This window comes from Camelus bactrianus, chromosome 3, assembly GCF_048773025.1.
Source record: "Camelus bactrianus isolate YW-2024 breed Bactrian camel chromosome 3, ASM4877302v1, whole genome shotgun sequence".
In the NCBI taxonomy this organism is placed as follows: domain Eukaryota; kingdom Metazoa; phylum Chordata; class Mammalia; order Artiodactyla; family Camelidae; genus Camelus; species Camelus bactrianus.
The window spans coordinates 88,012,568-88,029,775 of NC_133541.1; the positions used below are offsets into that span (position 1 = coordinate 88,012,568).

Here is a 17,208-nt window from a genome sequence, read left to right on the forward strand (position 1 = left end):
TAAAAGCCTGGTACAAAATAAGCATATATCTCATCATGGTGCAGCTCAGGCAAGATTGGCTTCCACATGTTTTTTTAAAAAGACTTATTACTGAAGGTAGGAAAATCCTCAGGAATCCACAGCATCCCCTAGCCACCCCCAGGAATGTGATAGTACAGCTGGTGAAGATGTTAAGTTGACCTAAGTTCTGGTCCTGTGTTTTGATAGTGAACTGTTCAGTGAGTTCCAGAACTGGGCAACACATACTGCATCTTGGAAACGATATTCTGAACAGAGGAAACATACTGAACTGGGGTGACACAAATTCCACCGCCTTCCAGGATACATCAAAATGTGGTCTAGGAACTGAAAAAAATCTGGTAACTTAAAAAATGATGAAAAATCTGTGAACTCCTTTTAAGTGCAGTAATAAACCCCATAAACAATGTTTGATGAAACTCCAAAGGAAAGCCGCTTGATGGTGGCTTCCAAAAGTAGAGGAAGCATTTTTGATTGCAAATTCCTCCTCACGTGTGAAGCAAAGGCCTCGACGTAAGAGAACGAACCAAATTCTATCAAGACAAATTCTATCAACTTAAAGAACTTCTTAGAAAACCAAGTGGAAAATCTGTCATTAGCAATTACAGTAAAATCATTAAAACTTACAGCTGGAATGAAGCATCGAAATCAATCCATCCAAACACATGACAACTCCCCTCCCCCTGCCAATCTTTCCCACTAGAGATGTGCATGACTGCTTCCTCATCTCCTTGAGTAAGGCCCTCCCTGATCACTCAATTTAAGAGTTACAAACTCCCACACAGCCCCCAAGCCCACTCCCAGACTTAATTTTTTGCCAGGGCATTGATCAAGCATCTGACATACTCCGCCTATTTCTTATATATTTTATTAGGCTTACCCCACCTACTAGAAGATGCCAACTCTCTGAAGACAGGAATTTTTGTCTGCTTGGTTCATGGCTGTATCTCAGCATCTAGACAGTGCCTGGATAAAGCAGGTGCTCAGAAAGTATTTGTTGAGAAGGAGGGAGGGAGAGAAGGAGAGGCAAGGAAAAAAAAAACAGGAAGCATTTAATTCTGTACATGTGGCATAGCATATGCTACTAAAACAATTTAATGACAAGTCAAATAAATGGCTAGCTGACTAACTTTTTATACATTTTACCTACAGTCCACAAGTCACAAGACCAACATATTTGGAATATCATTCTGTACCAGAGAAAGCTGTTATCTACCAATCTGCAGTGATATTATGCTCCATGTTTGGGGTAAATACCCACTAAAGATCCACCCATGTTTCCACTGAATTAAACCCACTATTGGTTGTTAAACCTGGGTATCATATAAGAGAAGTTAGTATCTGTGTACCAGATCTTAATGCATTGGACATCTGTAATATGAAGGAACCTTTCTTTGAAAATTAGACTTGCTCTCAGCCAGCTAGAAATAACATGAGACGGACAAGAAGCCATTATAAAAAAAAAAAAAACCTTTTTAATTCTGATTGCCAAATTATTTAAGGCAGGTATAAAAAAGGAAAGCATTCAATATACATTTTACATAAAATAAACTAGATTACAGCATAAAACAAGTAACCAGGCAATGGCGTTAAAGTCTCTCTCTTCTAAAACTGGATAATTGTAAACATTAAAAAAAAAAGAAGAAGAAGAAGAAAGAAAGAAAGAAAGAAAGAAAAGAAAAAGGACTGCAAGACTATTCAAGTAATAGAACAATCACAGATGTCTCTGGTATGCAGGCTATTGGGTTATTTGCCATTCAAGATTATCAAAAATGACACCTCATTATTCACAGATGCTCATTATTTCCCCATTTTAATCTTTACATTATATACAACACAGTTTTTGTGGTATTGGCAACCCCATGCCTTCCAAAAGTACTTTTTTCCCACAATACACAAGTACAAACAGTGACTACAGGAACATTTTACACTGATGCGTCTTAACGGGAGCCACCAAATAGACATCTAAATTGTACCAAAGTGTCATCATCACAGTTAGCCTTTCAGAGGGGCTTACGGGAAATATAGGAAGGATATGCAAGATTCAGGCACACTGATACATAACATTATTTATTTACAATTGAAAAGGAAAAGAAAGTAAGCAGCCTTTTGTGGCTAACACTTTGCAACATGACAAATACATTTTTTAAATTTCCTTTGCTGAGTGGTTTGCGACTTGGCAGCAGACCCTGTGTGTGCGAGCCTGGTTACTGATACAAAAAGTAAAGAATATATATATATATATGTATATATACATATATGTATACGCATATATATATAAAACAGAAGTTTAATTACAGCAACATTTGCAACTCTGTGATAAAATCTGTAATTTACAAAAATGAAATGACTGGTTTTTGCCTGCCATTAAGGCATTTCAAATTAACACCATGGAACTGATGTCTGTATAAAGCGCTTCCCCATGTGATCCAGTCACATGACAATGTACATTTCCAATCTTGTTATTCTCTGCAAAAGAAAAGAAAACCTTAGCATACGGGTTCTACCCACATTTGACACTGAAAATATGAAAACCGAAAGATTGATAGGCTTATTTTAATTCTATGCAATTCATGGAATCCAATTCCATAGCAAGTGAATGGACACAAGGGAAATGATACATGCATCATGAAAAAGAAATTATTTTCCTTTTTGAAACAACCTGAGGGATAATTAAAAATACCGAAGAACAAACATTACCTCCAGCATCAGGGAAATAAATTCCTCCATTTCCAATTTTATTTTTAAACACAATAAGACAAAGGGAGTCATTGTGGATTATTTTAACAAAGCTGTGAAGATAACCTAAGAAACTTTCAACTGTCTTAAAAACTGCTCAGTTAATTACTTATCTACATTACAGCTATAAAAATGAGGTTCACGAAATAGAAGGCGCCTGTGAAGCACAGTGGGATCATAAGCACAGTCACTACGAAAGTATCATACCCTTAGGAGCCAAGTTTTTGGTCTAAAAAGCTTACACTTGCTTCCTCCCACCCATTAAGATGTCTCCATCCAGAAAACTGATTTGAAATGTAGAGAATATTTACCTTCTTTGTGCAGGAAACATTCCTGATGCAGATGCCTGTGCAGCAACCTGCTGAGAGGCAACGAGGGCAGCAGAGGTCAAGCCTGATGGGGAATAAAATGCAGGGTTCCTGTGACATTTGGAAAGGTAGAGTAGTGATGGGCTGTAGACCCCAAAGCGGCAATCTGTCCTTTCCTAAATATACATGAGATGCTTCATACAGTAAGGACAGAGAACAAACTGCTTGGTCTAACCAGTCTATCCCTTCATTGAATACTCTGCGGTTTTCTTAATAGCTATTCAAAGAGAATATAGCATCCCATCTCTCTGGCTCTGCATGGTGCTAAATGGTTTGCACGCATTCATGAATAGGAAGCTCAGGAGAAATAATAGGTACCAGGTAACAACAGGAATCAAAAGTCACAGTGAATTATAGAAGCGACATGCTATTTGCTTAGAATACAATAGTTTCATAATAACTTTTATCATGTTAACGTTTTCCCCAGTGATTGAACACAATGCATCCCATAAGGTACATGGAATCACTGAATTGAAGTTAGAAATAGTCTCAACTTTTACCCTGCAAGAGAAAGGTAGCAGTAAGAAAATGTAACAGCTTCAAATGGCAGGAAGCTGCCTAATAGGAAATTCTTCTAAATTCTATAGAAAACAGTTCTGGAAAAAAATAGAGGAAACCGATGCAAACCTTAGGGAGATGACTGTCTTTCTATGTTCTTTCTGTTCCCTTTTAATACCACTATTTGCCACCAAGTAACCTGAGTTGAATAAACTAAAATGACCTCCACATTTGTAGAGCACTTCCTATTTTTGGAAGTACCTGCAAATACATTATCTTGTATTCAGACTGTAGAGTAAGAGGCAACTTGGCAAGCACTACAGACCGAACTGTGTCCTTCCAAAATTCCTATGTGCAAGGCTTAACCCTCAGCGTGACTGTATTGGGAGACAGGACCGCAAGGAAGTAATTAAGGTTAAATGAGGCCCTAAGGTAGGTCCCTGATCCAATAGGATTAGTGTCCTTATAAGAGACACGAGAGAGTAAGTCTCTCTCGCCCCCTCCCACCTCCGGATGCACAGAGAGCACAGCAGCACAGAGCAAGACGGTGGCCGCCTCCAAGCCAGGAAGAGAGCTCTCACCAGAAACAAACACGCTGGCACCCGATCACAGACCATCAGTCTCCAGAACTAAGATGGAATTCCTGTCCTTTAAAGCCTTAAAGACTGCGGTATTCTGTTACGGCAGCCAAAGCTGACTCAGACAGCAAGATGCTACCATGTGATCTGCTGGTAAACACCTGCCAGGAGGTGACAGAGCCAGGAGGAAGGGCTCACGCGCCACTAAAACACCACGAACCGGAGGTTCCCCACGTCGATTCTGTGGCTTTTTAAAAATGTCTCTCCTCTTTACTGAAAGGGTCACAGCAGTGAAGGGCTGTAAGAGTCCCTGAATTAGGTTCTAAGAAGTGTTGAGCCCAATCATGTGACTCCCGTTACTACCATGGGGAAGAGGGCAACCTCCAGGCCTGTGGAGATCAGGACAAGCAATTTCCCCAGAGCCTCCCACCGACCCTCCCTGTTTTCCACATTTCCCAGAAGCAGCTATCTGATCTTCTGATTGTTGCAGTCACTGCCCCAGACACTGGCCGCCACCCTGTGTGAGATAACAGGGTGTGCTGATAACAACAAGTGACAATTATTAAGTGGTAGCCATTTCAGTGGAACACGATGTTGTGTTCTACTGAATGGAGGGTGTGAGAATAGCCTTCGTTGTGTCACAAGGAAATACCAGAAAAAGTATTAAAAACCCTCCCCACCAAAAACAACAACAAATTAAAAGAAATATATTTTAAAACCCTCCTAGAGCTATTGTTAACTCAAAGCTCAACCTTTTTATTTTAAGGCAGGAAAGGTGGTTTTGGCAACTGTTCTCCAAAGTGGGGTGAACAGAGACACAGGGACGACAGCGCTGCTGACCTTGGAAAGGGTCATATTGACCAGGGATGAGCGGGTAGCCCATGCCGACATGGGTGTGGTGATGCGTGTGCAGGTGGCGCTGGCCGAAGGGGGAGTGACGATCCCTCTCCCTTTCCGCTTCCCGCTCCCGCTCCACTGCAGCCTTTTCCACGGGCTGCAACAGAAACAGAGGTCCCCCTTTAATCCTCCAACAAAACAGTTAGTAGGAGTCATAAACCACCTGTCCTTTCAGCGATACGTGCTAATGATTAAAAAGTACATACAGAGATATGTAAAATTTGTTATTAATCGCAGATCATTTCAAAAGACAGGCATTCGTTTCAGCTGGAATTAAGCCAACACAGCATCCATGTTTTCCTCAAACGACTGACATAAGAGGATCTCTATATTCACTCACAACTGCAGGTTTAGAATAGACCCACCTGCTTCCCAGACACACCTGTCACAGAGGGATGGAGGCAAAAATGTAGTTGTAGAGACTTCTTTAAGGTCCAGCCTTCTGATTACTCTTCTACTCTAATTAATTTTGTGAGAAGAATCTATGTCATAATTTTAAACCTTTCTTTATCTACTATGTTCCATTGAAAACAGACACTCTACTATCACATGCTGAGAGCAAGCAGAGGAAATGACTGTCCTACACCTCTGAAGGATTCCAGAGTCTCTCAATTTCGGACCACTCAGAGAAGCTCCGGTTCTCCCAAATCATAACTGTGTTAAGGCTCAAGTTTTCTGAGATGTTTTTACCCACTAGAACTTAATCACTCTTTTCTTAAAGTCCTTTTTCTTACTTAAAAAAAAAAAAAACCCTTTGCACAGTAAGTCCTCTCAGGAAAAGATTCATACATCATCTTTTCTCTTTATAGGGTCTCAGGCAGACAGACTCACAGTCACAGAACCTGTATTTCCATTTACTCCAAACCTCTCTTTTGGAGGCAAGAACTACCACAACTTTTGTTTTTAACCTGTCTTCTCAACAGTCTCTAGGAGTAGCAATCGCCCTTTTTTGGAGGGCAGGGTGGGAGCAGAGCCACCTTGCACAAATACACATGCCCAAGCTACTTCAGCAGAGTTATAGGGACACGTCCATGAGTCAAGGCCAAAGCAGCAGATGCAGCCGCCACTCCTTAGCCAAGTTACTCGCTCTGGCACACGAGCACATCAAAGCTCGGTCCCTATAAATTTAAATATCTGGCTAGCAGGGGTCCTCCTGGGAAAGCAAGGTATAAATGTTCCAACGGAAAAATCACTACTATGTTACACGTGCTGACAATTTTTTCCCCCTGTGTATGAAAGCATCTTACTTTTCAACCTTCCATTCTTTATATACTAGAATAAAACAGCATCCTGAAATCACAGCTGGGTCCCAAAACCATTTATATTTCAAGACTGTCTTCTAGCTTAGCACTTTTCTCCCCTCAAAAACACAGTGCTTTTAAGTAACAACAAGAGGAGGCTTACGGCGGGAGACTTGCTCCGGTACTGGTTAGCGTGCTGCTGGAGCAGATCCAGTGCTTTCGATTCCGTGGTTGTTTTTGTGTTGATGCTAGGGCTGGTATTGACTTTCTCTGCCTCTTCTCTCCCTGACATCTTTCCATAAACAGGATAATGAAATCCTGGAGAGAGATAGGCCCCTGCAGATAAACAATAAACGCCACACCAAGTTAGGGGCGACATCTTTTTAAAAAAAAATTTGGATTACATGAATTTGGGATGAGAGTCAGAGAGCTTAAAATAGGGAACTACATTAAGAAAGGGCTACACCATCATTAAACTGTATTTAGGTTCTCTGATTCTCTTCTCCCAGTTAATTCATCCTGATGAAGGGAGGTTATAAACAGAATTGAGCTTAGAGCCATTTCATACATTTATGTGTCTGCTTAAGTGAAAGGAACAGTAACAGTAACGGTTATGACAGTAAGTGCTCTGAATACTTTCACAGGCAATAAAGTATCTGTCAGTCTAACAGCTAGAGCCGACCCTCGGAGCCTATGGAAACCACAGAGAAAGACTCTTAACATTTCATCTTAAAAAAAAAAATCTTATGTTAAATCAGTTTCATCTTTGGGACTTAAGCAGCATAAAAACAAGCAAAACAAATGCTACTCTTGAAGCATCTAATTTATCCTGAGTTTTAAAACAGCTGATATTTTGAACACAGCCTCCTCCCACCCACAGAGTGAGAACCCACAACACATACCAGGGTAACTGTGCATTAAGACGGGAGAAACCGCCCGGTATGCAGGGTGGCTGGGGTCATACATCTGTGGGTAAGGATAAGCGTGCAAGTACTGTATGTAGGACTGATGCTGACTCATGGGTGAGGAGACAGCCACTCTCGTTCCTCGAGAGTCCTTCCAGTTTACGGGAGTCTTCCGATCATCATTTTTCAGCTTGCTCTCATCCAAGGACTGAGAATCTGGACGCTTGGCTTCTTTGGGCTCCTCTTTGATGCTTGTCAATGACACAGGAAGGCTGGGCACACCACTCTCTTTATTGGGAGTTTTCCTGGGACTATCTTCTTTCAATTTCTTTTCTCTGTCAAGTTCTTCTGACTTTTGCTGATCCAGGTATTTGGGCTGGTAGACATAATGATGCCACGTCCTTGAATCTGGATCCTGATTTTCAGAAACAGATTTGTTTTACAATTTCAGTTTTTCCGAAAAACCCATTCATCACAACAGCACTATTACTGTTCCTTCTACTACTACGTTAACATTTGTTTATGTTTGCACCAAGCAAAGAGCTGTACCGCCTCCTCTCGTGAAGTAATAACTGTCTGAGGCCGGCATTGCTAATCATTCCTTTTACAAATGACAAAACTAAAGCTTTTAAAGCTCAAGTAATATCAGGGTCACACTGCTGCCCAGTGCATGGAGCTGGGCTTCCAAACTTAGCTCTGCCAGAATTCAGAGCTGGGCTGTTAAAGGTCATTTGTTAACGTTAAATAACCTCTACAGACGTATTTCACCTAACTCTCATTTTCCTTTTATTCTCTCACATAGGTAAAAAGAATTTTAAAAACTCCAGCTCCCGCTGATAACAGTAAATATAAGTAATTACTACATCAATTAACATATCGGGGTGGTGGCGGGGGTAGGGAAACCTGTGGTTTCCTCATAGTTTTCTTTATCTACTGCAGTTGAGGTTTAATGTAACTGGATCACGTCCCATCATGTGCTGACATTTTAATCAAAGTAAAATTTCAGATTAACAGTACATATTATGGTTTTTCTATTAGGAAACTGAAGCATCCATAACCCCCGACCCCCACAAATTGTATGGTCCTAAACGCAGCCCTGTGAAGTCCCAGACGGATTCAGGCCTCCATAAGTGGGGAAACTGAGATCCTTCAATGGCCTTTGTGACCCTCCCATCCCATTCATCATATAAACCCAATGGGTATTTAAGGCTTAAGGCCCAACTCTGGGGCAGAAATGGGTACCAAGAATGGATTCTGTTGCTCTGGGTCACAGGAGACATCTAAGCATGGGAGCAGCGTGGGGGTTGGGGAAGCTGGGAAATACCAGAATTAATGCCTGTGGGACTGCAGTAGTCAGTCAGGATGTCTCTGAGTCGTGACAGAAAGCACTAGCACGTGTCTGATTTCATGGTGACTGGTTTTCAGGTGTTCGCGCATTTAACCACTGGCTGACTGACCACAGGGCTCCGGGGTGGCTGCCTGTGACCCGTCCACCCAGACCCCTGGCTCGCCTCACAAGTGAGCAGCACTGAGCCCTACTTTCGGGCCCTTAACAGAGAGCATAACACAGGAGTCTAGGGACCTCAAGACACCTGGGTTTCATGAAAAAGATGAGGGGGAAATGTGCACTTAAGGACCCCATCTGAATATTCTTAGAAAATGCCAAAATAAATTTGGAAATACCAAAGAACTAATTATTTGAGTGATCAGACTCAGAATCTCGGAGTGAGAAGAGAACTCAGCCACCACGGGGTAGAATTCCCGCACTATGGACTCAGTGAGAAATTAAAAGACCTCGTCAGATTCAGTTAGTTAATGGCAGGGAACACGAGTCTCCAAAGCACATGGCCCAGGTTCTTTTTACTACACAAGATGAAGAGGAACTAGTGAGCAGTGTACATTTTAAAAGGACACAAGAACTCCTGAGAAAACCTTCTAAAATATCTTTCAAGAGAAGAGGCATCGAGCCTAAGGAACCCTTGGTTGATTTTCTGGGAAGAAATCAAATGAGATCAAGCCCAGCCATATATGAGTCTCACACTGCTGTCTCCCTGAGGGGGCCACGCTCCACAGTCTTACTTGTTTAAATCTCGAGGTTGGGTCTACACCTGTCTGCTTCATAGAGTCCATGACAGATTTCATTTCTACAGCCTCCTTAATAAGCTGGTGGTTTTCCATCTGCTTAGCTTTGAAGCTGTCGGCCTGAAGCTGCTGCTGGTGATTGGAGAGAAGCTGCGATTTACCTGTCTCCTCAGTTTTATTAGGCACTGACGGCCCTAGTTTAGAATGGTTTTTGTTAGGCTCCGGAGTAGAAGGAGCTTTTGAGATTGTGGCCGACGGCATGTTTTTCTGTTTACTGTCCTCCTTGCCCAGCTCTTTCAAGGGGAGCTCGTTTTTCCTTTCACAGTCTCCTCGCCCAGTTTGGGCCATTTTCTGTTCAGCCAGCCTCTGGTCCTCATAGTACTTCTCATACTGCTGTCTGTAGGCCGGGCTGGTGGCCATCAGAGACTTCTGGTCCATGTAGAGCCCGTAGGCATACTGGCCGTAATACAGTGACTGAGCCAGGGCCGGATGTCTCTGCGTGATCACCGACTGGTGCTGAGGCTGTAAGGATGCAGAATTATGGTCCACTTTCTTGGCCTCCAGCTGCTCTGCCTTGTCTTTCTTTTCTGCATCTTCCTCGGACTCCTTCTTGATCTTCATTCCCTGGGCGCTACCGCCGTTCCCAGTTACAGGGGCGCCCACCTGCCCAGGGTGCAGGTAACTAGGAGAATAATAAGGGTCGTAGCCATGGTAATAGGGAGAGTGGGACTCTTTCATTTGCGATGACTGTGCTGCAGCTGAAGGATGCCCTTTGACAACGCCGTCCTTGCTAGAAAGAATATCGGACGGGGAACTGGCCTTTGACCTCATGCCTTCGGACCTGCTGTCAGAACCACCATCATCGGCAGCATCCGATATGTCCGAGTAGGCGGGGCTGCTCGTCTTGGCGGCGGAACCCTCCGCCCCATTCTGGGTCAGCACGTGCAGCGGGGCCATGGGCGCCTGCCCGTTCACCAAAGCGCTGCACTCCATCCTCGAGGCACTCCCGATGGAGGGGCTGGGGGCGTTGTCGGTGAAAGTGTAAACCTTATCAGCCTCGGCTTTGATACTGGCCATCCGGCTCTCCTGCGACTCGGACAGGCCGTTGGCCAGCCCCTCACTCTTGCTGAGATGGTCCTTTAAAAAATGCCCGGATAAGTCTTTCCCCGCCCCCTTGGCGTCCTCCAGTTTGCCCAGCTTCGCCTCCGTTTTCGGGCTCCCCGTCTCTTTCCCTTCTTTGTCCTTCAGCTTTCGCTTCTCCTTTTTCTTTTTGTCTTTGAGCGACACGAGAGCTGGGTTCACGGTGATGGGCTCCCCCATGATCGTGGGCTTTGGCTGAATGGGTTTTAACGGAGGGCTCTTTGGTGTGGCCTGAACCACCGTGGTCGTGAGGGAGGGCAGCCCGGGGATGGTCCCCGTGGTGGTGCTGGTAAAAGCTGCGGTGGGTATAGCGATTAGCTGCGGGGGCGTGGGGGCCGGGGCGGGGGCGATGGGCCGGGCAGTTTTGAGTTTGGAGAGGTTTTTGTCCATTTTGCAACTGTTGGCTTTTTTGCCCTTTTCTTTCTCGCCCACGTTTTTCTTGTCAATGAATCCCTCCGCTTCCAGTTTGGGCATCTCGGCAGCCAGACCTCCGTCTGCGGCAGTGCAACTGTCTAAGGTGGCCGTCATGTTGGAGATGACCGGGAGGTTGTTCAGGTCATTGTTCGGCCCCTTCTTTTTGCCCGAATTCTTCCCAGCCTTCGATCCAATCACAGAACCCGGACCGTTGCTCATCAGCTCTCTCTTTCCCTTGGGGGTCCCCGGGGGGTTCCCCGAGCCAGGGGATACCGGCGCCTTCACCTGCTCGTAGGTCGAAACACCTGCGCTCGGCTCACTGCAGTCCAGGGCCACGTTGCTCAGCGCCTCCTCGCAGTCCGAGATCTTGTCCTCGCTGTCAGGTTCGAACTCTAGCTTGTTCTCCGGGTCCAAGTGCGCATGAGCCTGGTGGTACCTGAGGCCGTTAATGTGCTTGTACTTTTTGTTGCAGTTTGGATGAGGACAATCGATCAACACCGGAGAAGAGCAGCCTTGGTCCAAAAAAGTAGTCTCTGGTTTCCCTTGAGGGGTGGTGGGGGTGCTTCTCGAATTTGTGCGGATGCGTTTCCCGGGCTTATTGTCCTCGGAGCTGGAGTTCAGGTCAAGCTCCATTGGAGGCTTGTTTTTCCTTTTGTTGGTGGAGGAGGGACTGGCTTTGATGTCCTCAGCCGCGCAATTCGGGGGTGTCCTTCGCCCGCTGGCGTTGAGGCTGCCCCGCCTCCCTTTCCCGTTGGCCCCGCCTCTGTTCTTGTTCTGCAGCCCTCTGGACTCTGTGAAGCTGGCCTCCGAGCCCGGGGCGGCTGCGGCGGACCTGGCTCTCTTCCCTCGGCCCCGGCCCCCTCTCATCTCCAGGTCACTGGTTGGTGACTCACAGAACCTGGGGAAGCAAGGAACAGACGTCAAAACGGGCATCTCCAAAGGAGCCAGGTGAAATCACGAGGCACATGAGGTGGTAGAGAGCAGTCAACACCCCAGAAACTCCAGGGCTGGGCCCAGAGAAGGAAAAGACATCCTACTCTTCCACTGAGAATTTCAATACCCCCAAAAGAACAGGCTACCGAAGGCTTACATCCACTCTCAGCAAACCAAAGAAAACCAACTCGGGTAGCTAAGCTTCAAATCTAGTTCAAATTCCTGTTTTGAGAAAGGAGAACAAAGGAGAAAGAGAAGGGGCAGGAAGTAGAGAACTCCCTACAGAAAAGAAACCCAGTATCTGCATTTTACTGTGTTCAGTCCTGAACTGTTCATTGCTCTTTTGCCTGGTTTCAATTACAGACAGACTTTTATGTATTATTAATCTCTCTCTATGGTTTCCTTGCAAAGGGAGGATGGGGAAAGAGAGGGGAAGAAGAGGAAGGAGGAGAGAAAACAGAGCCTGAAATCAAAGGCCCTGTGCATACCTGGGAGGGGCCCAGTCGTGCTTGGTGCAGTCCAGTAAGGTCCCTACGTAAGTCTTGTTCCTCCACGTGACATTGACCACGAGGACACCTGCAGGAGTGGGGAATGAAGAAGGACCAAGGTTAGCACCAATTACTCTATTTCCAGTTCATTTATTATTACTATTCTTTTTACCAGCAAAGCTCCATTCTCATTTGCTTTCAAAAGCTGTGGTTTGCATTCTTCCTCTTTCTGGTTTCAGTGACCTCAAGTGAAAACCCACAGGAAACAGTGTGTGTGTGTGTGTGTGTGTGTGTGTGTGTGCGCGCGCGCGCGCGCACGCACACACGCGCAAGCATGTGGTACAAAAGGGTAAGACTGCGTGTGAGAGCGTAATCAAGATACTGCTGACAGAAGGAAATGGTTTTTGCCATGTCCTGCTGTAAAACAGCAACACTCACCTCTTAATTTTTCTATTATTACACATAATTGCTTTCGTTTGGCAAGCGGCCAACAAAAACTAAGCGCCAGTTACCAGTGCTTAAACCAGAAGGTGACTGAAAGTCATTGGTTTTGTTTCCAGTTCAACAGTACAAAATAATGGTGATTTTTATTTAGAAAAAGAAATGATGTGCATGCACAAAAATAGGTTTGGGGGTAGGGGGAAGCGGGGGCTTGGAGTCCAGAGAGCAATCAGCTACGATTTTTTCTTCCTAATCCTCCCTCTCTGGCTTTGTGAGACAAGAATCAGCCCTATGGTATCTGTTTCACTGTTTGGTCTTGTTTCATATTAAGGACTCCCAAAATAGCCCTCTTTAGAAAATAAATGTGCACAATAGGTTTGCCCTTGGGGTTATCTTTAGAATCAACTTTAGTAAGCATTTGCCACAGAGGATTAGAAAAAAAAAATCTCAAAACCAACACACTTGTTTCCTGCAAGCCATTCTGCTTTTCCCAACTGCTTTGCAGACAGACAATCTAATTTAGCACTGCATCTGTGAATTACTAAACTTAAGTGCACTTAGTATACCAAATGTCACAGGGAAACAAAATATAACATCCTTTTTATTTCTCTAGAGGACAGGTTCCAAATTTTTTTAACTCATTCCTTTAAAGCATATATAAAAAGGACTTAGATTTTGAGACATATATAAAATATGAGGGTAAAAAAGTGAAGTATTTAAGTGTGCCTTTGTTACTCAACACCCCCCTCCCCAACTCACACACACTTCTTGGAAACACCAAGAGACAATACTCAAAGTCTGTTTCTAGCTGTTTTACTCACCTGCTCATCGCCATTCTGAATTCTGCAGAAAACCTGTATTGAACTCCTTTATGGTAAGGGACACCTCATAAGGTAAGACTCATTTCCTTGGGAACGTCTTAAACAGCAGGTAAAATATTTGAATGGTTGGGACTCAAGTAGTGAGGAAGAGAGGATTTCTTTCAAAATTCTCAAAAAGAGATTTAAAAATTGTTTCCCATATGGTCTGTGTTACTATTACTTAGGTGACAGCTGAATTTACTCACTGTATCAATAGTATGAGTGTTGGGGTGGGGGTAGTTTGCATGAAGCAAAGCAAGCACTCCCTCAAATCACAGTTGATTCCATTCTAATTCCTTTAGGGGAAAAAAAATTTTTTTAAGCCATTGAGTATAAAAATTCATACTGAGATGAGAATCAATTGCAGTTAGGCATTTGGTCAAAATTTGCACAAGACAGAACAATTGGAGGAAAGGATTCTTTTATGAGCACATCCTTTCAGGAAAAGGGAGGGGGCGGGAGAGAAGGCGAAGGGGAACACAGAACTGTTTTTCTCATCATCTGCTCTCTGGGGCACTGTGTGTGGTGTCAAAGACCTTTGCAGCTGCTTAAAATTCTTTAGCATGTCAGCTATATTTACAGTGCAGGAATGTATCTGTATCGCCAGAAGGTTACTGCATTTTAACTTTAGATGCAATAGGCTGAATCACTGCGTTCCAGAGTCCCTGATGTAGCACAAATGTATAATTAAAATTGCTTGAAAGGAAACATGAAAGAAACAACAAACCCTCCATTCTTACAGTAATAAAATTAAAAACAGGAAAAGTCTGCACAGACACTTAACATTTGTCTGCAGTGAAAGGCTTTTGTTATTGCTTTTCCCCTAAGGGTTTCGCGTTTCCAGCAAACGCTGGCCTCGGATTGGCCGGCGCCTGCTGGGAACGCCGGCGTCTGATTGGCTGGGCCGAGGGCGGCCGCCCGGAGCAGCGGGGCAGCGATGGGGGCGGATAAAGGAGCATCGCCTGGGGAAGAGGCGGCGGCCAAGGTGGCGGGCCAGCCACGAGGCGGGGGCAGGTTCTCTCGGGGACAGCGGGCTGCCCGGCTCCGTAAATCAACGCCAGCAGGTCCTTGTGATGAAAGGCTACTACTGTCCGTGTGACAGGGCCGGGTTTCCCACCACGACCCACGCCGCGCAGCTCCACCCAACACGCAAACCCACTCCCAACGCTTGACACTGAATTCGTGGCCTCAAAAACAGGACAAAGGAAAAAGTGGGGTCCGGCGAGAAGGGACCCCAACACGCAGTTAATCACTGGTTATGTGTGGGGGGGGGGAGGGGTTAACTGCGTGAAGCTGGCACGTAGGTGAAACACAAGTTGCAACTTCCACGCTGCAAAACTATTCACATCGCCTGATACTGTTTCTAGAAGCCACACAAGCAGACCTTATCTAAGTCCAAAGGGGGTATTGTTAAAATCATCATTGTTAGCACTTAGGGGGAATAAAATCCTAAAGAAAAGTCCATTTTCAACTTCATAGGGCCTTAATAAGTCGGCCTAATTTTTCTAGAATCCCCAAAGTGCTCAAAATAAATGCTCTACTTGTGGAAAGATCTTGAAGTTTCTCTAATTAAATACGTGTGCTTGGTCTATTTTTCTTTATATGCACAATCCAGTCCATGATGTCACAGAATATTTATACCCACCTAGAATTTACGCGTGAATATACACACGCACATGTTTACAGGGCCAAATCTCTGCATTGCAATGAAGGCTTAAGGAATGCTTCTCACATAAACTACAAAGTGTCCTGTTTCTTTGTCAGGAAGTCTATGTTTAGACAACATGCTATTATAAGGGGCCAAGTACGAAGGTACCGTTTTAGCTCTAAACGATATAAACGGCTTATCATTTTGCTGACGTCTCAACATCGTGAACACTTTGTAATCCATGGCCGTATAAAGCAGACTATACTTTTTAAAGGCCTAAATGCCCAACATGAAAATTAGCCCTTTACAAGTCCATTTTTAAATTTTATAAATCTAGGCATAGTTATGGTTCGTGCTTATCAGATATAAATTAGAAATAAGTGTACAGTTATTCCAAAAAGATTTAGTATTTTACTGCACATTTATTCTTCCAAATGTCTGGCCTATGAGCTAGGTGCTAGGGACATGCTATACAAGTCATTTTCATCTTTAAATTCTCATGTATCCCACCAGGTTTGTTATCGTCCCTTTCCACCAACAGACTGGGCATGGTCTTTCTCAAAATGCTAATACTGCCTTCCCTGTAACATTTTATTTTTGAAACTATCTGAAGATTATAACCAATAAAGTAAAAATACAGCTGAAGAGAGCAATGGACCATTTGAGTGTGCTCACCACACAGGGTTTTCTTTGTATCAAGACTCTCTTAGACACCAACACACCATCTAAGCTGCTGTATTACCTATGGGATATTTAGTAAGAATGTTGTCTATGTTCTGTAACCTCACTCCCGCCCGCTTCCTTACCTCTATAACCCAACTTCATTCTGGGCTGGCCCATGCTTGTGTGTTCAGTTTTGCTCTGGGCATAGGTCTCTTGGGAAGATGGGCTAGCTGTGTTGGGAGGCATGGAGTTCTGCCTTGAACGAAACGATGCTTGCAGTGTGACTTTTTTCTACACCTATGCTGTATTGAAGTGATGGGGATTGGGTTGTGTTGCAAATAATTTTTTTGTTGAGATCCCATAAGGATTCCCTATCCACAGTGTTGTGTTATTTCCTCTTGTCACTACTTAGCAGTTGAGTGTTCCCAGAGAGATGGCCAGGCCCATTAAGCATTTACTGTGCACCTACAGGGTATGCAACACCTATTTGGTGCTACGGAGTCAACCATGTTTAGCCTGTAACTCCATCCAAACTCTATACCTGTAAGTCTGCAAGCTTGTAACAGAACAAAGGCATATCCTGTATTATCCCAGAAGTGGAAGTATAGTTTGCATGTCACCCACACTAGAGAGCAGACCCCTTAATCCATCTCAATGAATGAGACCCAGTGTGTGATTTACAGAGTACCTGCCCTGCTCAGAGTGAAGTCTGAGGTGACCAGGCCTCTGGACAAGTGACCCTAACCCTGGCCTCGGCTAACTGTTCCAGTGATGGGTAACTGAAACAGAGGCAACCAAGCAGCGACTTGCTTTGGGAATCTGCATTGGTAATATGGAAAGGAAAACTGGTAATAAGAGTAGAAACCTGTAGGTCACAAGATACTGAAGGCTGAGAGCACTGTCGTGGATACAAGGATGTGGTAGCTGTGAGGTGAGGCGTGCACAGCCCTCATACTGTGTGTCCCTTTTCCCTCCTGCTTCATCACTGTTGGGCGGGCTCCCACCACTACCCAGGACTGTCCCGCTTTCTTCTAGCCACCTTGTTTAAAAGTTGTTCCTGGCTGTGCACTAAAATCTTTGAACACCCAGACCTTGGCTGCACCTTGTGATACCCTATAGACAGTTCACCTGACAGTCACACAAGGACAATGGCCATGTCGACATTCTGCCACCTCCAGCTGCCCTCTGTTTTTTTTCCCTCCAGCCTAAACAAGCTTCTTCAACAATTCCTGATGTCACACTTTTAATTCCCCTGGGGAAAAAAGCCTTTAAAGATGGCCTCATCCAAATCCCCA

General features: G+C 44.5%; 1 protein-coding gene across 5 annotated transcripts in view; it reads right to left on the bottom strand.

Moving 5' to 3' along the window:
- Positions 1-1,466: 1,466 nt before the first annotated feature.
- The window catches only part of ZNF608 (zinc finger protein 608), a 101,091-nt gene continuing 85,349 nt past the window's right edge, over positions 1,467-17,208 (bottom strand). For 4 of the 5 annotated variants that reach the window (XM_074360583.1, XM_074360586.1, XM_074360585.1 and 1 more), the window contains 7 exons: positions 12,302-12,389; positions 9,324-11,778; positions 7,242-7,659; positions 6,503-6,675; positions 5,042-5,195; positions 3,069-3,150; positions 1,467-2,487 (listed from right to left, as the gene is read on the bottom strand). In XM_074360583.1, coding sequence (XP_074216684.1) covers positions 2,481-2,487; positions 3,069-3,150; positions 5,042-5,195; positions 6,503-6,675; positions 7,242-7,659; positions 9,324-11,778; positions 12,302-12,389 — 3,377 coding nt within the window. In that variant the 3' untranslated portion in view covers positions 1,467-2,480. Of the gene's footprint in view, positions 3,151-5,041; positions 5,196-6,502; positions 6,676-7,241; positions 7,660-9,323; positions 11,779-12,301; positions 12,390-17,208 lie in introns of all 5 variants that reach the window. The other variant, XM_010971544.3, reaches the window with a different exon arrangement.